We start from the raw sequence: 15,694 nt of genomic DNA on the forward strand, positions 1-15,694 counted from the left end.
GCGGGGAGAGATGATGCATGTGACCCACCTCCCGGGAGCCAGTTTGAGCTGAGGAGAAAAGATGAGGCCCCGGGGGGGGGGGTGTTTTTGTGACTCCCGTGGATGCGGAGACTGCCAGACTGGCACTTTTTCTAGGCTGCAAGGTCCCCACCATGCCCCCCGCCCCCCCCCCGCCACCCCCACCGAGATCACAGGTTTGGGGTGAAAAATGAGTTCCCACGTCATCTGAGCCCCTCTCCACGTGGACACAGAATGGCCACCTGCTTGGGCAGAGCAGGGGCAGAATGAGCCAGGTAGGGTAGTCCTGCCAGTATGAACATCTTCGGCGTTTGTTAAACATGCAGAGTCCTGGACCCGAACTAAAACGAGCCGCCCCTCAGGAAATGCCGAAGGGTACGACAGCTTGAAAATAACTGTCCTCGGGGCGCCTGGGTGGCTCAGTCGGTTAAGCGTCTGACTTCAGCCCAGGTCACGATCTCGCGGTCCGGGAGTTCGAGCCCTGCATCGGGCTCTGGGCTGATGGCTCGGAGCCTGGAGCCTGTTTCGGATTCTGTGTCTCCCTCTCTCTCTGTCCCTCCCCCGTTCATGCTCTGTCTCTCTCTGTCCCAAAAATAAATAAACGTTAAAAAAAAAAATTAGGGGCGCCTGGGTGGCGCAGTCGGTTAAGCATCCGACTTCAGCCAGGTCACGATCTCGTGGTCCGTGAGTTCGAGCCCCGCGTCAGGCTCTGGGCTGATGGCTCAGAGCCTGGAGCCTGTTTCCGATTCTGTGTCTCCCTCTCTCTCTGCCCCTCCCCCGTTCATGCTCTGTCTCTCTCTGTCCCAAAAATAAATAAACGTTAAAAAAAATTTAGAAAATAACTGTCCTGGCCACGTACAGGGTTGGGCTTTGGAGGAGACCAGTGTGAGTGTAAGTTCTTCCTCCATCACTTAGGCACTACGTGACTTGGAGAAAGGGACACAGTGACCTGAACTTGGCTCCCCTCCTCTTTCCAGTGGAGTTGACAACGGTCCCTGCCTCACGGTGGTCGTATGGATTAAACAGGAAACTCTGAGGAAGAGCCTCCTTGACCCAGTGTCTGGCTGGGAGCGGCAGAAGGTTCTATGTGGCCATGCTGAGCTCCTCGAATTTCCTAAGAGGGTGTGAAACCCATCCCAGCCCCTCCCCGGACTGTGGTCTGACCACCACTGCTGCATAAGATATCCGCAGTCCCAGAACTCCTCTGAGGGGATCACATCCAACTCGAGGGCCCCATGAGCTGTTTTTCTCCCCATATTCTGTCATGAACAAAGACCACAGCGCGTAGCCTCAACACCGGAACGTGGTCATGCACACCCATCCACCTGTTTCAGAAACATCCAGGGGAAAAGTTCAAAGTGAACCGTTTCTCCAGACGTCTGGTCCATCTGACGTCACCGTGGATGGTGCCCAGTATCCAGACTCTACTTTCCCGAGGGGATATCTGGGAAGTTACCCAGTGGGAGCTTCTGGCTAAGGGAAGTAATTGGAGGTCATGGGCAGGGCTCAGGACGTGGGGGAATGGGATAGGGAGAGAGAGAGAGAGAGAGAACCAGAAGCAAGGGAGAATGGAGGGAGACAAATAAAAGAGGCAAGAGAGAGGGAAGGAAAGAGAAGGAAGGAGGCAGGAAGGGGGAGAGGAGAGCAAGGTGAACCGAAAGCAAGAGAGGAGTCTCAGAAACAGGCAAAAAGGAAAGAAAGCAACATTGTCACAGAAAAGAGACAGCAGGACACCCCCCCCCCCGGCACTCCCCACCGGGGGTTGAGGCTGGTTACCAGAAGCCCACCGACTTGCGTGGGGTTCATTTATCAGATACATGCAGGAGCCAGGAACCTAAATGGGAAACAAAGTGGCTTTGCTTGTTTTCATTAACCTTGAACCGAACCGTGGTGTTTCCTTCAACCTCGAACGGCGGCGACAAACTGACGTATTTGCGGAACCTGTGACTTCGTCACCGAGAGAAATCGCGGGTATTTTCAGATCATAATCGATATCTTGACATATCTCTTATGTGCCTCAGTACTTTGAAATCACAGTAATTATCAGAACTGCCAAGGGGGATTATTATTTAATGTGGTAATAAAGAAGCACGAACATTAAGATAGCACAGATTAAAACAATATTTTGACAACTGTAATTCAAGATGACTGGTGTCTTTTTTTTTAAATTGTACGGCTTTTATTTTACTTGTTTTTATTTTGTATTTTTATTTATTTTATTTTGTGCTTCTCCTGAGTGGGGGTCCAGAGGTTTTACGGAACTGCCAGAGGGACCCCGGGCACATGAGCATTCTTGGCTCCACAGGGAAACTGAGGCAAACAGCTACACCCCACCGGCCTTGCTGTGAGCTTACCCTGGTAGTGCAGTTGGAAGTTCCCGAAGACGTCGTCCTGGAAGGTCCGGAAGTAGACAGAGATGGTGTTGGTGGGGCTTCGAATGACCTGCCCCTCTACCAGGAGAGTCTGGTTGGCTAGGACAGTCAGGGTGGGACCATCCACCCCTCGGATAGAGAGCAGCTCCCCGTCAGACAGGTTCACACTCTTCACCTGGGCACAGGCAGGGGCAGAGAGAAACCCACTACCAATGTAGCACTCCCAACCGACCCCAGCTGATGCCAACACCGCAGCCCTCGGCCAGCCCCTAGTCAAGGGGACAGACGGGCCCCAAGCCCCAGCCCTGGAAACATTTGGGGCCCCTGGAAACATCTAGGCCCCCCGAATCTCCCCAAAGGCTGAGGGACCAGAGTAAACCCAAGCTGCAGGGCAGAGGCACTGCAGAGATCTGGAAGGCTCCATGGATCAGTCTCAAGAGAGAGGTTGCTGCAGGCTGGCAGCTGAGGGAAGTTCTCCTGGAGACGGTGGGAGGGGGAGGACAAGGGCTTGATCAGCTTGTGCCTGAAGCCCCATCTCCAGGGAGACAGAATAAGGCATTCCACCAGAATGTAAGCTCCCCACAACGGCAGGCATTTTTTTCCCATTTGCTCAGTGGCCCCAGTGCCTGGAACATAGCACAGAGCAGGTGTTCGATAAATACTTATGTAGATCGAATTCATTCTTCCCCTTTCTGCACCAACTGGTAAGTGACGGAGGGAGGGGCTCATTTCTAGGGCATTCTCAGGGCCGCTCTCCTATGCTATAAAATGATGGCTCTAACTCCAGAACTTGCACAAAGAACTGCACACTTGGTTTTCCAAGTCCGCTCTCCAGGCTTGGAAGAGAAAGAAGGGGGATAATTTAATTGTGCACAAAGACATTGTACAAGTGGGAGTAGGGGTAGGTGCGGTCTTTGGTCAGCTCCCAGTGCCCGCTCTGGATTTTTGTGCCTCTCCTTTACGCTGGGATCCCAACCCCTCTGCCCCTCAGCTGAGCAGGGCAGGCCTCGCCCACAAGCCCTGTCCCTTTCAGATCACACACCTTATTCTTGTTCCCTCTTTGATGAACTCCTACTCATTCGCCAAATCCCCACTAAAATTGCTCTTCTCTGTGAGACCTTCCCTGACTGCCAGGGAGCCTGGCCCATCCCTCTAGTGTGACTCAACAACATCCCCTAGAAATTCCCACTAGAGACCTCTTCAAATGGCACCCTAATGTCTTCTAAGTGCGCCTGTCTCAACCACAAAACGTACTCCTTAACGGCAGGTGCTGCACCATCGCATCCCTCGGGGTAAACAGCTGTGATGGGTATACAGCAGGTGCTCCGTGAAGGCATCCTGTGCCTGGTAATCCAGCGTTAGACACAGAATAAAAGGAGAGGGTCCGCCGAGGACCAGATTCAGATGGACGGCAACCATCCTCCGGTTTATTTTAAGTCCATGAACATGTATTAATTACCTACTGCATGCCACACACTCTGCTAAGCTCTGGGGGCCAAGACCACAGGTCCTGCTGCTGAGGGGCTTACTTTCTGTCCTTCCCATGCAAGTCAGAAAAACCTCCCTCAAGTAAAGTTCTGGTTAGATCACAGCCAACCCAGTTCCGAAACTTTCAATGGCTCCTTACTGTCTGTTAGAAAAAGGCACACGTCAGGACCTCCCACTTTGGCCTGGAAGGGTCTGCCACCACGTGGGACCAGCTTTCTTTCCCAACCACACCCCCCTCCTCTCCTGGGGGGCAGTGAACTGGACAGTTCCCGCTCCCAGGTACCCCTCCTTGTTCCAGTTTTTAAAAGGGGCTTCTAAAGATGGGGTGGGGGGCGTCATTTGGGGAAGGCCAGGAACTAGGGCGAGGATCACAGGTAACGTGCGCTGTGCTAGGCTCTGGCTGACTGCCCACTGGGCACCGAGCACCGTCCTGGTTCTGTCGCCCCGAAAATCTGTGAAGCGGTGGCGTTACCATCTCTATTTTACTGATGGGGAGACTGAGGCTCAGAGACGTAAAGTCCCTTGCCCAAAGCCACACAGCTTTTCATTGGCAGAGCTGGGACTTACACCCAGATGTTTGAGCCCTAAGTCACTTTGCTTTTCCATTGTTAGTTTCTAGGCAAACGTTTTACCAATCACATGACCCAGGCGGGGCTTCCCTGTGTGTGTGTGTGTGTGTGTGTGTGTGTGTGTGTGTGTGGGTGTTCGAGAGGGGCAGAGGAGGACTCTCCTGGGTATAATGCCTCACAATTAGTCAACATGTGCCCCTCCTCCGTGTATGCCAAGCTATTCCAGCTGAGCACTGCGTTGGGAACTCCTATTCATTCAACAAAACCCAGCTCAATATGCCCTGGTTAGGGCAACGAGGGGGCCAAAGGGGCTAGGGGGATCCCAGCAAGTCTGGCTCAGACGGCCCTCCAAGCCTTTGCCCGCTGGAAAGGGCAGGCACAGCAGGGCGCCCTTCCGCGCTTACCTGGAGCTCCACACCGTAGCCAGTGTAGACCATCACGTTGTAGGTACACTCCAGGAAGCTGCTGAGGGGCAGTGGCGGGTGGTCACTGGAGTCGATGTACCCCTCAGGATCGGAGAAGCTCACACTGCAGGGAGCTGGAGGGAGGACTTGAATCAGGACACCGAGGACAGCTCAGGTGGCCGCGGGGTGACAGCGGGGCTCTGGGACAGCCACATTCCCCCGTCCCCACTCCTCCCACTGCTGGTGATTCTCCTTCAGTCCCAGAATCAACAAGATAAAAAAACAGCAGTGGCTGACACAGGATGATTGCTTGCTGCGTGCTGCGGGGCGCCCCTCTAAGCAGCGGACAGGGCCGACCCCATTCACCCCTGTAGAGTCAGATATTTCACCCCCATTTTATTTATTTTTAAAAGGGAGAGAAAGGGAGAGCACACGCCCGTGCGTGCATGGGTGCGTGCATGCGAGTGGGGGAAGGGCAGGGGGAGAGCGAGCGAGAGAATCCCAAGCAGGTTCTGCACTGTCAGCGCGGAGCCCGATGCGGGGCTCGATCCCAGGAACCATGAGATCCAGAGTCGTCCGCCCAGCCAGCTGAGCCACCCAGGCGCCCTTCATCCCCATTTTGGAGACGCCTGCACCAAAGCTCAGAGTGGGGCAGCGCCTGCACCAGGCTCACACAGAGAGCGGGATTCGAACCCAGAGCTCACACTTCTTTAAAGGGAGGCCACAGTGCACTTGTCCAAGATCCATGTGGACTGCCACTTCTCTGCTTGAAGGCAGAACAGAGGACAGAAGTAAGACCAGAAGGTTGAAATGCATTTTACCAGGTCCCGGAAGTACGTGGAACAGTGAACGCACTTTGAAAACGCCGGGGCCTTCCGGGCAGGCGGAGAGATTCGGTTCCCGCTGAAGACAGTTTGAATCCTGCTCTTTGGCGGTGTGGCCTCCGGCAGGTTGTTCGATGTCTCTGCGTCTCAGTTGTCTCATCTTTAGTTAATTTAATTTCTTTCAATGTTTGTTTATTTTTGAGACAGAGAGAGGCGGAGCATGAGTGGGGGAGGGGCAGAGAGAGAGAGGGAGACACAGAAGCGGAAGCAGGCTCCGGGCTCCGAGACATCAGCACAGAGCCCGACGCTGGGCTCGAACCCACAGACCGCGAGATCGTGACCTGAGCTGGACACTCAACCGACGGAGCCACCCAGGCGCCCCTGTCGTCTCGTCTTTAAAATGGGGATATTAATTCTGAGCCACAGGGTCGAGCTCACAGTCAGGGCTCCATTGGTGGCAACTGACGGTGGGGTCTGGACCTCCCTGGCCCGCCTCCCTCCCCCACCCCCCCTGCTCTGCACCCAGTGGGTGCCTCCCGGCTGCCGCAGGAGGGCTGGAGCGTCTGGGGGCTGCTTACCTGGAGCCTGCTCAGTCGTGATGACTGTGGTGGTGATGATGGTGGACGTCGTGGTCTCCTGGCTCTCCTCGGAGGCTGAGCCGGTCAGTTCGCTCTCACCTTTGTCCATCCAGGTCATGGGACTAGCGTCCTCGGGGGGAGCCTCGTGGGGGTCATCAGGCACGGAGGGCTCCCCAGGGTCTGGCTTCTGGGGGAGCGTGTGGGCCACGTAGGGCCGCGAGGTGAAGGGGGAGATCTGCAGGGGCGCGGGCGTCGTGGGGTCCGCACCTGCCTTCCGGTCCAGCCACAGTGGCTCCTCGGAGGCTGCGGGCTCGGGGTCCCCCGGTGGGCGGGGCTTCTCCGTGGCGGAGGCGAGGAGCCCCGGGCCGGAGGATGCGGGCTGGGACAGAGCCCTCTGGACGGCTGCCGCGGAGGTGGCCTTGGGCCGCAGCTGCTTCCTGGCCGAGTTCACCTGCTTGAGAGAAGGCAGCCTCTTCCCGGAGGGGAGGGCGCGCTTGGTGGCGGCCTCCTCGGGCAGCGCTGTGGACAGAGCGGCGGAGGGGGCTGTCCCTTGCAGCCCCGGCTCGCTGAGATCTTCCCCTGACTGCGCTGGATTCGGAGGGGCCGTTGTCACTCTCTCTTCGCGGCTCTCTTTGCTCAGACTGCTGCTCTCTAGTGCTCCCGAGGGCAGAAGGGAAGCACCGGAAGGGCCAGCGTCTCCTTCCTGGGGTACATCTGGGGAAGAGGAGAAAAGACGCCTGTTAGCTTGGGGCCGGGGATGGGGGTTGGCTCCTCCGCCTCCTGAGCTGCGGGCCTAAGGTGGCGGCCCAGAGCTTGCCAAGTCCCCCGACAGATATGGGGGCTGCCTTCTTCCCTGTCTCCTGACTCTCCCTTCCTCTCCTTTCCTCTCTCTCCTGCTCCCTTCTTTTCTTCCTTTGGCTGACAATGGAGACTTAGGGCCGAGCTAAGCATTAGGGTTACAGAAACCAGGGGTGCAAGAGTCTCACACACTAGTTGTGTAATGTGCTGGGAGGGGTAACAGGAAAGGAGAAATGGTCACATTTGGTGTGACAGATGCTTAGAAAGACAAAAGCTTTGCATGCTAATAGGGCAGAGAGAACAGGCCTCTAACTCAGTCTGTGGGGCAGGACCACCATGTACAGGTGGGCAGCTTGTACACTGCACAAGGACGTGCCATGAAGGATGAGTGGGGGTTGTAACAAACCCACACTCTTTTCTCCAAGTCCTGTGCCCTGGTTCAAGGCTACATTGCACTGGATTGAGGAGGCGGGGGGGGGGGGGACTTTTTTTTTTTTTTTTTACACTAAATCATTAAAAACTGACCTTGTGGGAGACACAGAAAGAGTTGAAGATTTTGAATCATGAGACAGGTTCAGAGCAGGAAGACCGTGGAGGACTGGCACAAAAGAGGACTACGATGGGTGCAGATGGTGACTAGAGAGGAAGCTGGAGACATGGGGTGGCCGGGGCCAGACCGTGGCGGGCAGTGTATACCCTGCTGATAACTTTCTGTGATTTATTTTGGCCTTGAGTGCAAACCCACTTGGTAATTTTAAACAGGGGCTGGCCCTGGCAGCCATTTGTCAGATTCAGGTCTGAAATCCACCGCATTTACCCGAGACCTACTTCTGTCCATGGCAAGCTGGCGCCTGGCTCTAACGTCTCTGGGCCTCCGTGTCCCCAGCTGTAAAATGGGGCGATGGCTTCCTGTGCCCCAGGACCGTCATTGTTCAGTAGGTTGATGCATGTAAAGCACACAGGTACGCATGGACGGATGGGTGCCTCGCCCACGGTGGGCTCCTAGCACGTACCAGCTGCTGCCACTGTCTTACTGCTGTCACTCCGATGGCACCCTTCGGTAGGAAACCAGAGCAGCCGGAACATTACCGATGATGATGATCTCAAGGTAGAGAGGGGTTACACCCGGGGAGAGGAGCCCCAGGACTGATAGCTGTCCAGACACTCCCTCAGCCACAGTCTCTGGGCCCTTAAGCATTGTCATTTAAATGTATTTCCGCACAGCCTTTGGAAAGGCTCATTTGCTTTCAGGGTGTCAGCGGCTGTGGCTCAATCTGTATAGACTGCCAGTTTGCAACTGTCATCGACAAATGTCCCTGTTGTGTAACATTGATCACCAGCCAGCGTGCATCCCAGGCTCACAGTCTCGGGGCAGGAACTGGCCTGGGGACGGGAGGACAGGGTATGCGGGTGACCTGAGGGCAGATCAAGGTCGTTCGGGGCCAGGCAGGTTTCCTGGTCCAAAGGTGGGAAGCATCGAGGCTTCCGAGTTAGACCTGGATTCGAATCCTGCCTTCAACCGTCCCTAGCTACCCGAGCCTGGACAAATCCACTCAAGCCTCTTCTGGGTGATAGAGCTTCCCCATCTGCCTCATAGGATTAGATCAGACGTGGGTCGGCTCAAGAGCTGTGCTTTTCCATGTTCGAGGTCGCTTTTATCACTGGATTGGTATCGACCATCTCTGCAGACGACGCAATGGGAAAAAAGTGAAGGGGCGAAAAGAGAGGAAGGTGGGGGTCAGCTGTGGCTCCATGTGCAGAGCGTGGCTGCATCCCGAGGTGGGGGGGGGGGGGTTCCAGAGGGCGCTGCTCTCTTGGCCGCTGCTCCCTAGCATAACTGTGTGGCTTTCGTGGTCTCTTCCATTTTCTCTGTCTGTGTCAAATGGGCAACCAGACCAGGTCAGACTTGTCAGGGCGCCCAGCCCTGACTCTGTTGATCTGGGGAATGATCAGGTAATTGGCAATTATTCTTAGAGCCTTTTGCTAATCTTGCTAGAAAGGGCAGGGTGAGTGCTTCGATCCTGACACTGGCTTGTGACTTTTCTTGGCTCCCGTGGCTGTATTCGTTTCTGCCAGTCCCGTCACACAACAAAATGTCCCCTCGATTATAAGTGAGGGAGGTGAGAGAGGAGAAGGAGAGGTGGTGACAAAAGACACAAAGCCCATCGGTGTGCCTTGGCCGTAATAACAGTGAAATTTATAACATTTTATTATTTATTTATTTTTAAATATTTATTTATTTTTGAAAGAGAGAGAGAGAGAGTATGGGGGAGGGGTGGAGAGAGAGGGAGACAGAGGATCTGAAGCGGGCTCTGTCCTGACAGCAGCGAGCCCCATGTGGGGCTCAAACTCATGAACCATGAGAGCATGACTTGAGCCGAAGTCTCTTAGGCCCTGAAGTCTCGGGGCCTTAGCTGACGGAGCCACCCAGGCCCCAATATCATTTTATTTTTGATTGCTTTGTTGAGTGCTGAACGTGCCAGGCATGTGCTACATGCTTTTGACCCATTACCTCATTTTATTCTTTCTCGACCTCACTGGGGACAAATTATTCCTCTTGTACGGATGAGCTGTGTGATACTAAGTTAACTTTGGAAGGTCATACGGCAAAGCCGGGTTTCAAACCTCGGTTTTCCTGATGCCGAAGACCATGCTAGCAGCTGTCTTGGGAATTATGGGGTAGGACGGGGCACCTGGGTGGCTCAGTTGGTTAAGTGCCCAGGTCACGATCTCACGGTTTGCGAGTTCAAGCCCTGCTTGGGATTCTCTCTCTCTCCCTCTCTCTGCCCCTGCTCCCTTATGCTCTCTCTCTCAAAATAAGTAAATAAAGTTAAAAAATTTTTAAAAGTAGAATTATGGGGTATTGTTATTCTCTTCTCCTCAGCTTGAAGTGGCCTCCCCCTCCAAAGAGCCACCCCCCAACTTTCAGTTTTTTGCCTCCCTGCTGGGTGGGCTAGAGTGTTTTTCAAATCTCCCAAATGATGCCTTCACCGCTCAATGTTTTCCGTGTTAAAATATGCATTTGTTGGGGCGCCTGGGTAGCTCAGTGGGTTAAGCATCTAACTTCGGCTCAGGTCATGATCTCACAGTTTGTGAGTTCAAGCCCCACGTCCAGCTCTGTGCCGACAGCTCAGAGCCTGGAGCCTGCTTCCCATTCTGTGTCTCCCTCTCTCTCTGCCCCTCCTCTGCTCATGCTCTGTCTCTCTCTCTCAAAAATAAACATTAAAAAAATATATATGTATGCATTTGCTAGTATCCCCTGCCAGACCCATGACATCTGAATCTCCAGGGGCGGGGCTTGAAAGTGAAGGATCGAAAAGCCCCTCCCGTGACTCTTATCAGAGGTATCAGAAAAGCTCCTTCTGGAACCTGTGATCTCGCCTGACTTTCTACACCTTCCTTGTTAGTTCTGCCTTCGAGGTGCTGGAAGTTTCAGGTGCCAGGAACCCGGGCTGTGGGTTTGGGCAGCAGGTCGTGACTCTTTCGGAGGCCCGCGCCCTCCCCTGGCCACCTCAGCCCGTCTAGATCCAACAGAGCCAACAAGAGAAGAGGGGGACACAAGAGAACGTCCATAATTGGCTTCCTCCCCACAGCCCCTGCACCCAGCTTGGGAGTCCCCACGGTAAGAGTAGAGCTAACCACGCAATAAGTAGGCATTTTAGGAAGTAAGCCTGGCTGGGCCAAGTCAGCTCTTTCCCACTGAAAATCTCACTGCCAAGGGGAGCTGCGTCTCCACCAGGTAAATTCACCTCCCTTCCCCACTGTTGCCTCCTTCTCAGAGTTCACACGGTGGGATCTTGCTGGTGGGCTCTAAACTCAAGGCCACGTTCGAGACCGACAACTGTGTATCTGTGGTCTGCCACGGATGCAGCCTGAAGGCCTTGTTCTCGGCCGAGACACTGGCCAGGGGAGTTACACGTGAAAACAGGTCCCAGCAGGAGCGAGTCAAAATGGGGTTCCAGGGCCTTGGAGATCCAGAGACTTCCTCACTTGCGGTCCACTAGGCTGGTTTTCCCCGGGCGCCCCATGACCCCTGGATTAAACCAACTCTTCTTTCTCTGAGCACTTACGATCTTCAATCAGCCGAGTCACATCTGGTGGATTCTTACTCTACCGTGGGCATTCGATGCCCCACTGCCATGCTGCCCATCGGTTAATGAGCCACAGCCCTGGTGCCAGCTTTCTCTGTTGGCTGATCGGACGAGAGAGTCAACGCTCTAGGGTATGGTCCCCACACTCAAGGAAGACAGACACACGCGGGTAACCGAGGACGGATGTCCGACAGAAGAGACAGAGCTGTAATTAAATACATACTGATGCCGCTCTCCTGTCTCCAGACAGAGCGAAGGACGCCGAAGACGAGGAAGCATTTGTTCCTCCGCCGAAGATGGGGAGGGAGCGCCCCCCTCCCTCTCTCTCTCTCCAACTTTGATGGGGAGATGGGAAGATTAGACTACGAAGCGTCCCATTAAAGCCGAAAACACACAGCGCGCTCTGCAGCTGAAGGTTTGGAAGCTAGACGCCCGGGAATGACTAGCGACAGCCTATCACCACGCGTGGGCACCAAGTGATGGAGGGGGAGGTACAGGAAACCACAGCTGGGGAGCGCGTCTGCTCTAATGTGTGGGGAAAAGAGCAAGACGTAAAATTCAATGGCGTGTGTGGAAACACCCGGAACGACCAGCGACAACAAACTGCAATGCAGAGCTGGGTTTTTTTTTTTTGCTTTGTTTTGTTTTACTTTAAACCCTACCAGACTTCACCGTTTTTAGTTTTTAAATTAATTGTTTTTAAAATTTCTTTTTTTTAATTTTTAAAAAAAATTTTTTTTCAACGTTTATTTATTTTTGGGACAGAGAGAGACAGAGCATGAACGGGGAAGGGGCAGAGAGAGGGAGACACAGAATCGGAAACAGGCTCCAGGCTCTGAGCCATCAGCCCAGAGCCTGACGCGGGGCTCGAACTCCCGGACCGCGAGATCATGACCTGGCTGAAGTCGGACGCTTAACCGACTGCGCCACCCAGGCGCCCCTTAAATTTTATTTTTAACGTTTTATTCATTTTTGAGACAGAGAGAGACAGAGCATGAACGGGGGAGGGGCAGAGAGAGAGGGAGACACAGAATCTGAAACAGGCTCCAGGCTCTGAGCCATCAGCCCAGAGCCTGACGCGGGGCTCGAACTCACGGTCCGTGAGATCGTGACTCGAGCTGAAGTCGGACGCTCAACTGACTGAGCCACCCAGGCGCCCCCAAATTTCTTAACGTTTATTCATTTTTGAGAGACAGAGAGAGACAGAGCACAAGTGGGGAAGGGGCAGGGAGAGAGGGAGACACAGAATCTGAAACAGGCTCCAGGCTCTGAGCTGTCAGCACAGAGCCCAACGCGGGGCTCGAACTCACAAACCGCAAGATCATGACCTGACCCGAAGTTGGATGCTTAACTGACGGAGCCACCCAGGCGCCCCGTTTTTAAATTAAATTTAAAATTTGGGGCTCCTGGGTGGCTCCGCTGGTTAAGCACCTGACTCTTGGTTTCGACTCAGGTCACCATCTCACGGTTTCGCAAGTTCAAGCCCCAGCGTCAGGCTCTGTGCTGGCAGCGTGGAGCTTGCTTGGGATTCTGTCTCTCCTTCTCCTTCTGCCCCTCCCAGTTTCCCTCCCTCTCTCTCTAAAGAAAGGAAGGAAGGAAGGAGGGAGGGAAGAAAAGAAAAGAAAAAAGAAAAGTAAAAGAAAAAGATATTGCCCCAAAGGGACAAAACTAAAAAATTAAATACCCAAATATCGCATCTTAGACACCCAAAGGCTCCTAGAATTCATGCTTACAAACTGCCCAGAGAAGGGACTGAGGTCCCTGCCCAGGGTCACATAGCATGTTAATAGCAGTAGGAAGAGAGGGCTACTAGAGGCTTGAAAAACCACACCCAAACACATCAAAGTGGAAAACAAACCAGGAACATCTGGGCTGCCCGGAAGAATGCTGGCTAGTCCTTTACCTGCTGTGTCTTTCTTTGCTGGGGGAGACAAGGAGTTGCCCTGCGCGTGGTAAGATATTGAACAGCATCCCTGGCTTGCACCCACCCAATAAACCAGTAGCTCCCCGAGTTGTGATGATCAAAAATGATTCTAGGGGTTCTGGGGGGCTTCGTCGGTTGAGCGTCTGACTCTTGACTTTGGATCAGGTCATGATCCCAGGGTCATGGGGTTGATCCCGGAGCTGGGCTCCTCTGTGAGCATAGAGACTGCTTGAGATTCTCTCTCTCTCTCTTTCTCTCCCCCACTCTGCTCCTCTCCCCCACTCACACACTCTGTCTCTAAAAATAAAGCAAAATAAATTAATAATAAAAAAATGATTTCAGACACTGCCAAAAGTCCCACCAATGGGGACAAAATTGCCTGTGATTCATGACCACTGACACCGGCCTCACAACTGAGAAGATCTCCCCTCCCATTCCTGGGGCTGCTCAGCTGTGTTTTACTTGTATCATTGACTTTTAGGGTAGAGAAGGTCTTAGCTGAACCCCCATTTTACAGATAAAGAAATTGAATTGAGTGAGGGCTGAGTTTCCTTCTCTACTCACATGTGCTCATTCATTCATTCGTTCATTCATACATTCGTACATCCGGTGGGCACCTCGTACAGGCCAGCACTGGGCCAGAGGTCCACCTTGAATAGCAAATAGCTAAGCTGCCGAACATACCCCATTCCTTACAGCCAGGGAGGACCCAGCTCAGCCGGCTCACTGAGTCCCGCAGGAACGAGGACCCTCAGCTAGATTCATGGTGCCGATCCCGCCTGGATTTGAGCAGACTTCCTGGGACGGAAAGGGCAGAGGTGGGCTTGCGGGCACTGGGGTTCCATCTGTCGCCTCGGTGGCAACCCTGTAACCGTGTGGCCACGAGACAACTCTGACATCCAAATGGTGATTGACACTCTACAAAGCTGGGATCTCATTCCGCCTGTAAACAATTCGGTCAGGTTGGCATTCTCTTCATCCTATTTTACAGATTAAGAAAGGAAGTCAGGGCGCCTGGGTGGCTCAGTCAGTTAAGCATCTGACTTCGGCTCAGGTCAGGATCTCGCGATCCGTGAGTTCGAGCCCCGCGTCGGGCTCTGTGCCGACGGCTCAGAGCCTGGAGGCTGCTTCGGATTCTGTGTCTCCCTCTCTCTCTGCCCCTCCCCTGCTCATGCTCTGTCTCTCAAAAATGAATAAATGTTAAAAAAAATTTTTTTTAAATCAAGGCTCAGAGAGAGGAAGTGACCTGTCTAACCTCGTGGAGCAAATGGGTAAGTTAGCTACTTTCTCGCACTGTTTCCTGTGCTCGTCCCTTTTCCCCATACCCTCAAATAGTTTTTCCCTATAAAATAATTTTTAAAAGTGCAAGAACACCCAGAAGGTATGAAATGAAAAGTGTAAGCACCGCTCCTCCCCGACCTTGTCCACCAATCCTGCCTTCTAAGGACAATCAGCATCGGTAGGATTTTGTTTAGTCTCCCAATGAAATGTACTGATGTAAACACCAGACAGTATTTTTTCCCCTGAATGCTGCGTTAGCACATTGGGGGATGTGGGGTCGGGTCTGAATTGCCACGTTCAGCCCAGTGCTCGCTGCCCATGAGACTCCGGACAGTCACTTCCCTTCTCTGGCCCTCACTGTTCTCGGCTGCAAAGTGGGATTGTACCAGACTTCTCTCTTAGTGGTGTTAAGAGCGCGAGATGAGATCAGAGGGTATGAAGCCCAGTGCTCACCGAGCAGCCTGACAGGCCTCCCGAGCCCCGCTGTCACTTTCTATCTGAACGTCCTCCGACTTATTACATTGTATATATTTGCTCTGTCACTTACTAGGAAATGCATTTTGAAATATTCCGGTCACGCAAGAAGAGTTAAAGACGAAGGCAACACATGCCCATGTATATACACCTTTAGCTGAAGAAACAGTATTCGGCCAGTATGTCAAAGCCCCTGTGTGCCTTCTGACCACATTCTCCTTCTTCTTCTCCGCCCCCTGGGGGTGGCTACTGTTGTGAACTTGGCCTTCAGAATTACCATTTATTTAAAAAAATTGTTTTAACGTTTATTTATTTTTGACACACACACACACACATACACACACACAGCACAGGCGGAGGAGGGGCAGAGAGAGAGGGAGGCACAGAATCCGAAGCAGGCTCCGGGCTCCGAGCTGTCGGCACAGAGCCTGACGCGGGGCTCGAACTCACGGACCGTGAGATCATGACATGAGCTGAAGTCGGACGCTTAACCGACTGAGCCACCCAGGCGCCCCCAGCATTACCATTTATTAGGTGCGTTATTATTATGTGGCTATTATTTATTGTGTGCAAATATTTATTACATATCAGTTTCTCTGAATAATATGTGGCACGTTTGAAAACTTTATAATAAACGAAGTTATGCCAGATGAAGCCTTCAACAACATTGCTATGTTTTCCCCCTTCTTTTTCTTGCTTGACGCCTTGTGGGGGTCATCCGTGCGGATAAGTGTAGTTTTGGCGGACTCATTTTTCACTGCTGTATAGTATTCCGTTGCACTAGCATTCCCGTCTCTCACTTAACATCCATCGTGGTTCATTTTTCATGTCAGCACCTACACGATCACTTCATACTTTTTATGGATACATTAA

General features: G+C 53.1%; 1 protein-coding gene across 1 annotated transcript in view; it reads right to left on the reverse strand.

Annotated features, from left to right (window-relative positions):
* SEZ6L (seizure related 6 homolog like) overlaps positions 1-15,694 on the reverse strand; it is a 182,559-nt gene that overhangs the window by 63,409 nt on the left and 103,456 nt on the right. The window contains exons 2-4 of the mRNA XM_047828293.1: positions 6,254-6,967; positions 4,852-4,985; positions 2,373-2,565 (exon numbers count right to left, since the gene is read on the reverse strand). Of these exons, the coding sequence (XP_047684249.1) occupies positions 2,373-2,565; positions 4,852-4,985; positions 6,254-6,967 (1,041 nt within the window). The remainder of the gene's footprint in view (positions 1-2,372; positions 2,566-4,851; positions 4,986-6,253; positions 6,968-15,694) is intronic.

The sequence above is a fragment of the Prionailurus viverrinus genome, chromosome D3 (assembly GCF_022837055.1).
Source record: "Prionailurus viverrinus isolate Anna chromosome D3, UM_Priviv_1.0, whole genome shotgun sequence".
In the NCBI taxonomy this organism is placed as follows: domain Eukaryota; kingdom Metazoa; phylum Chordata; class Mammalia; order Carnivora; family Felidae; genus Prionailurus; species Prionailurus viverrinus.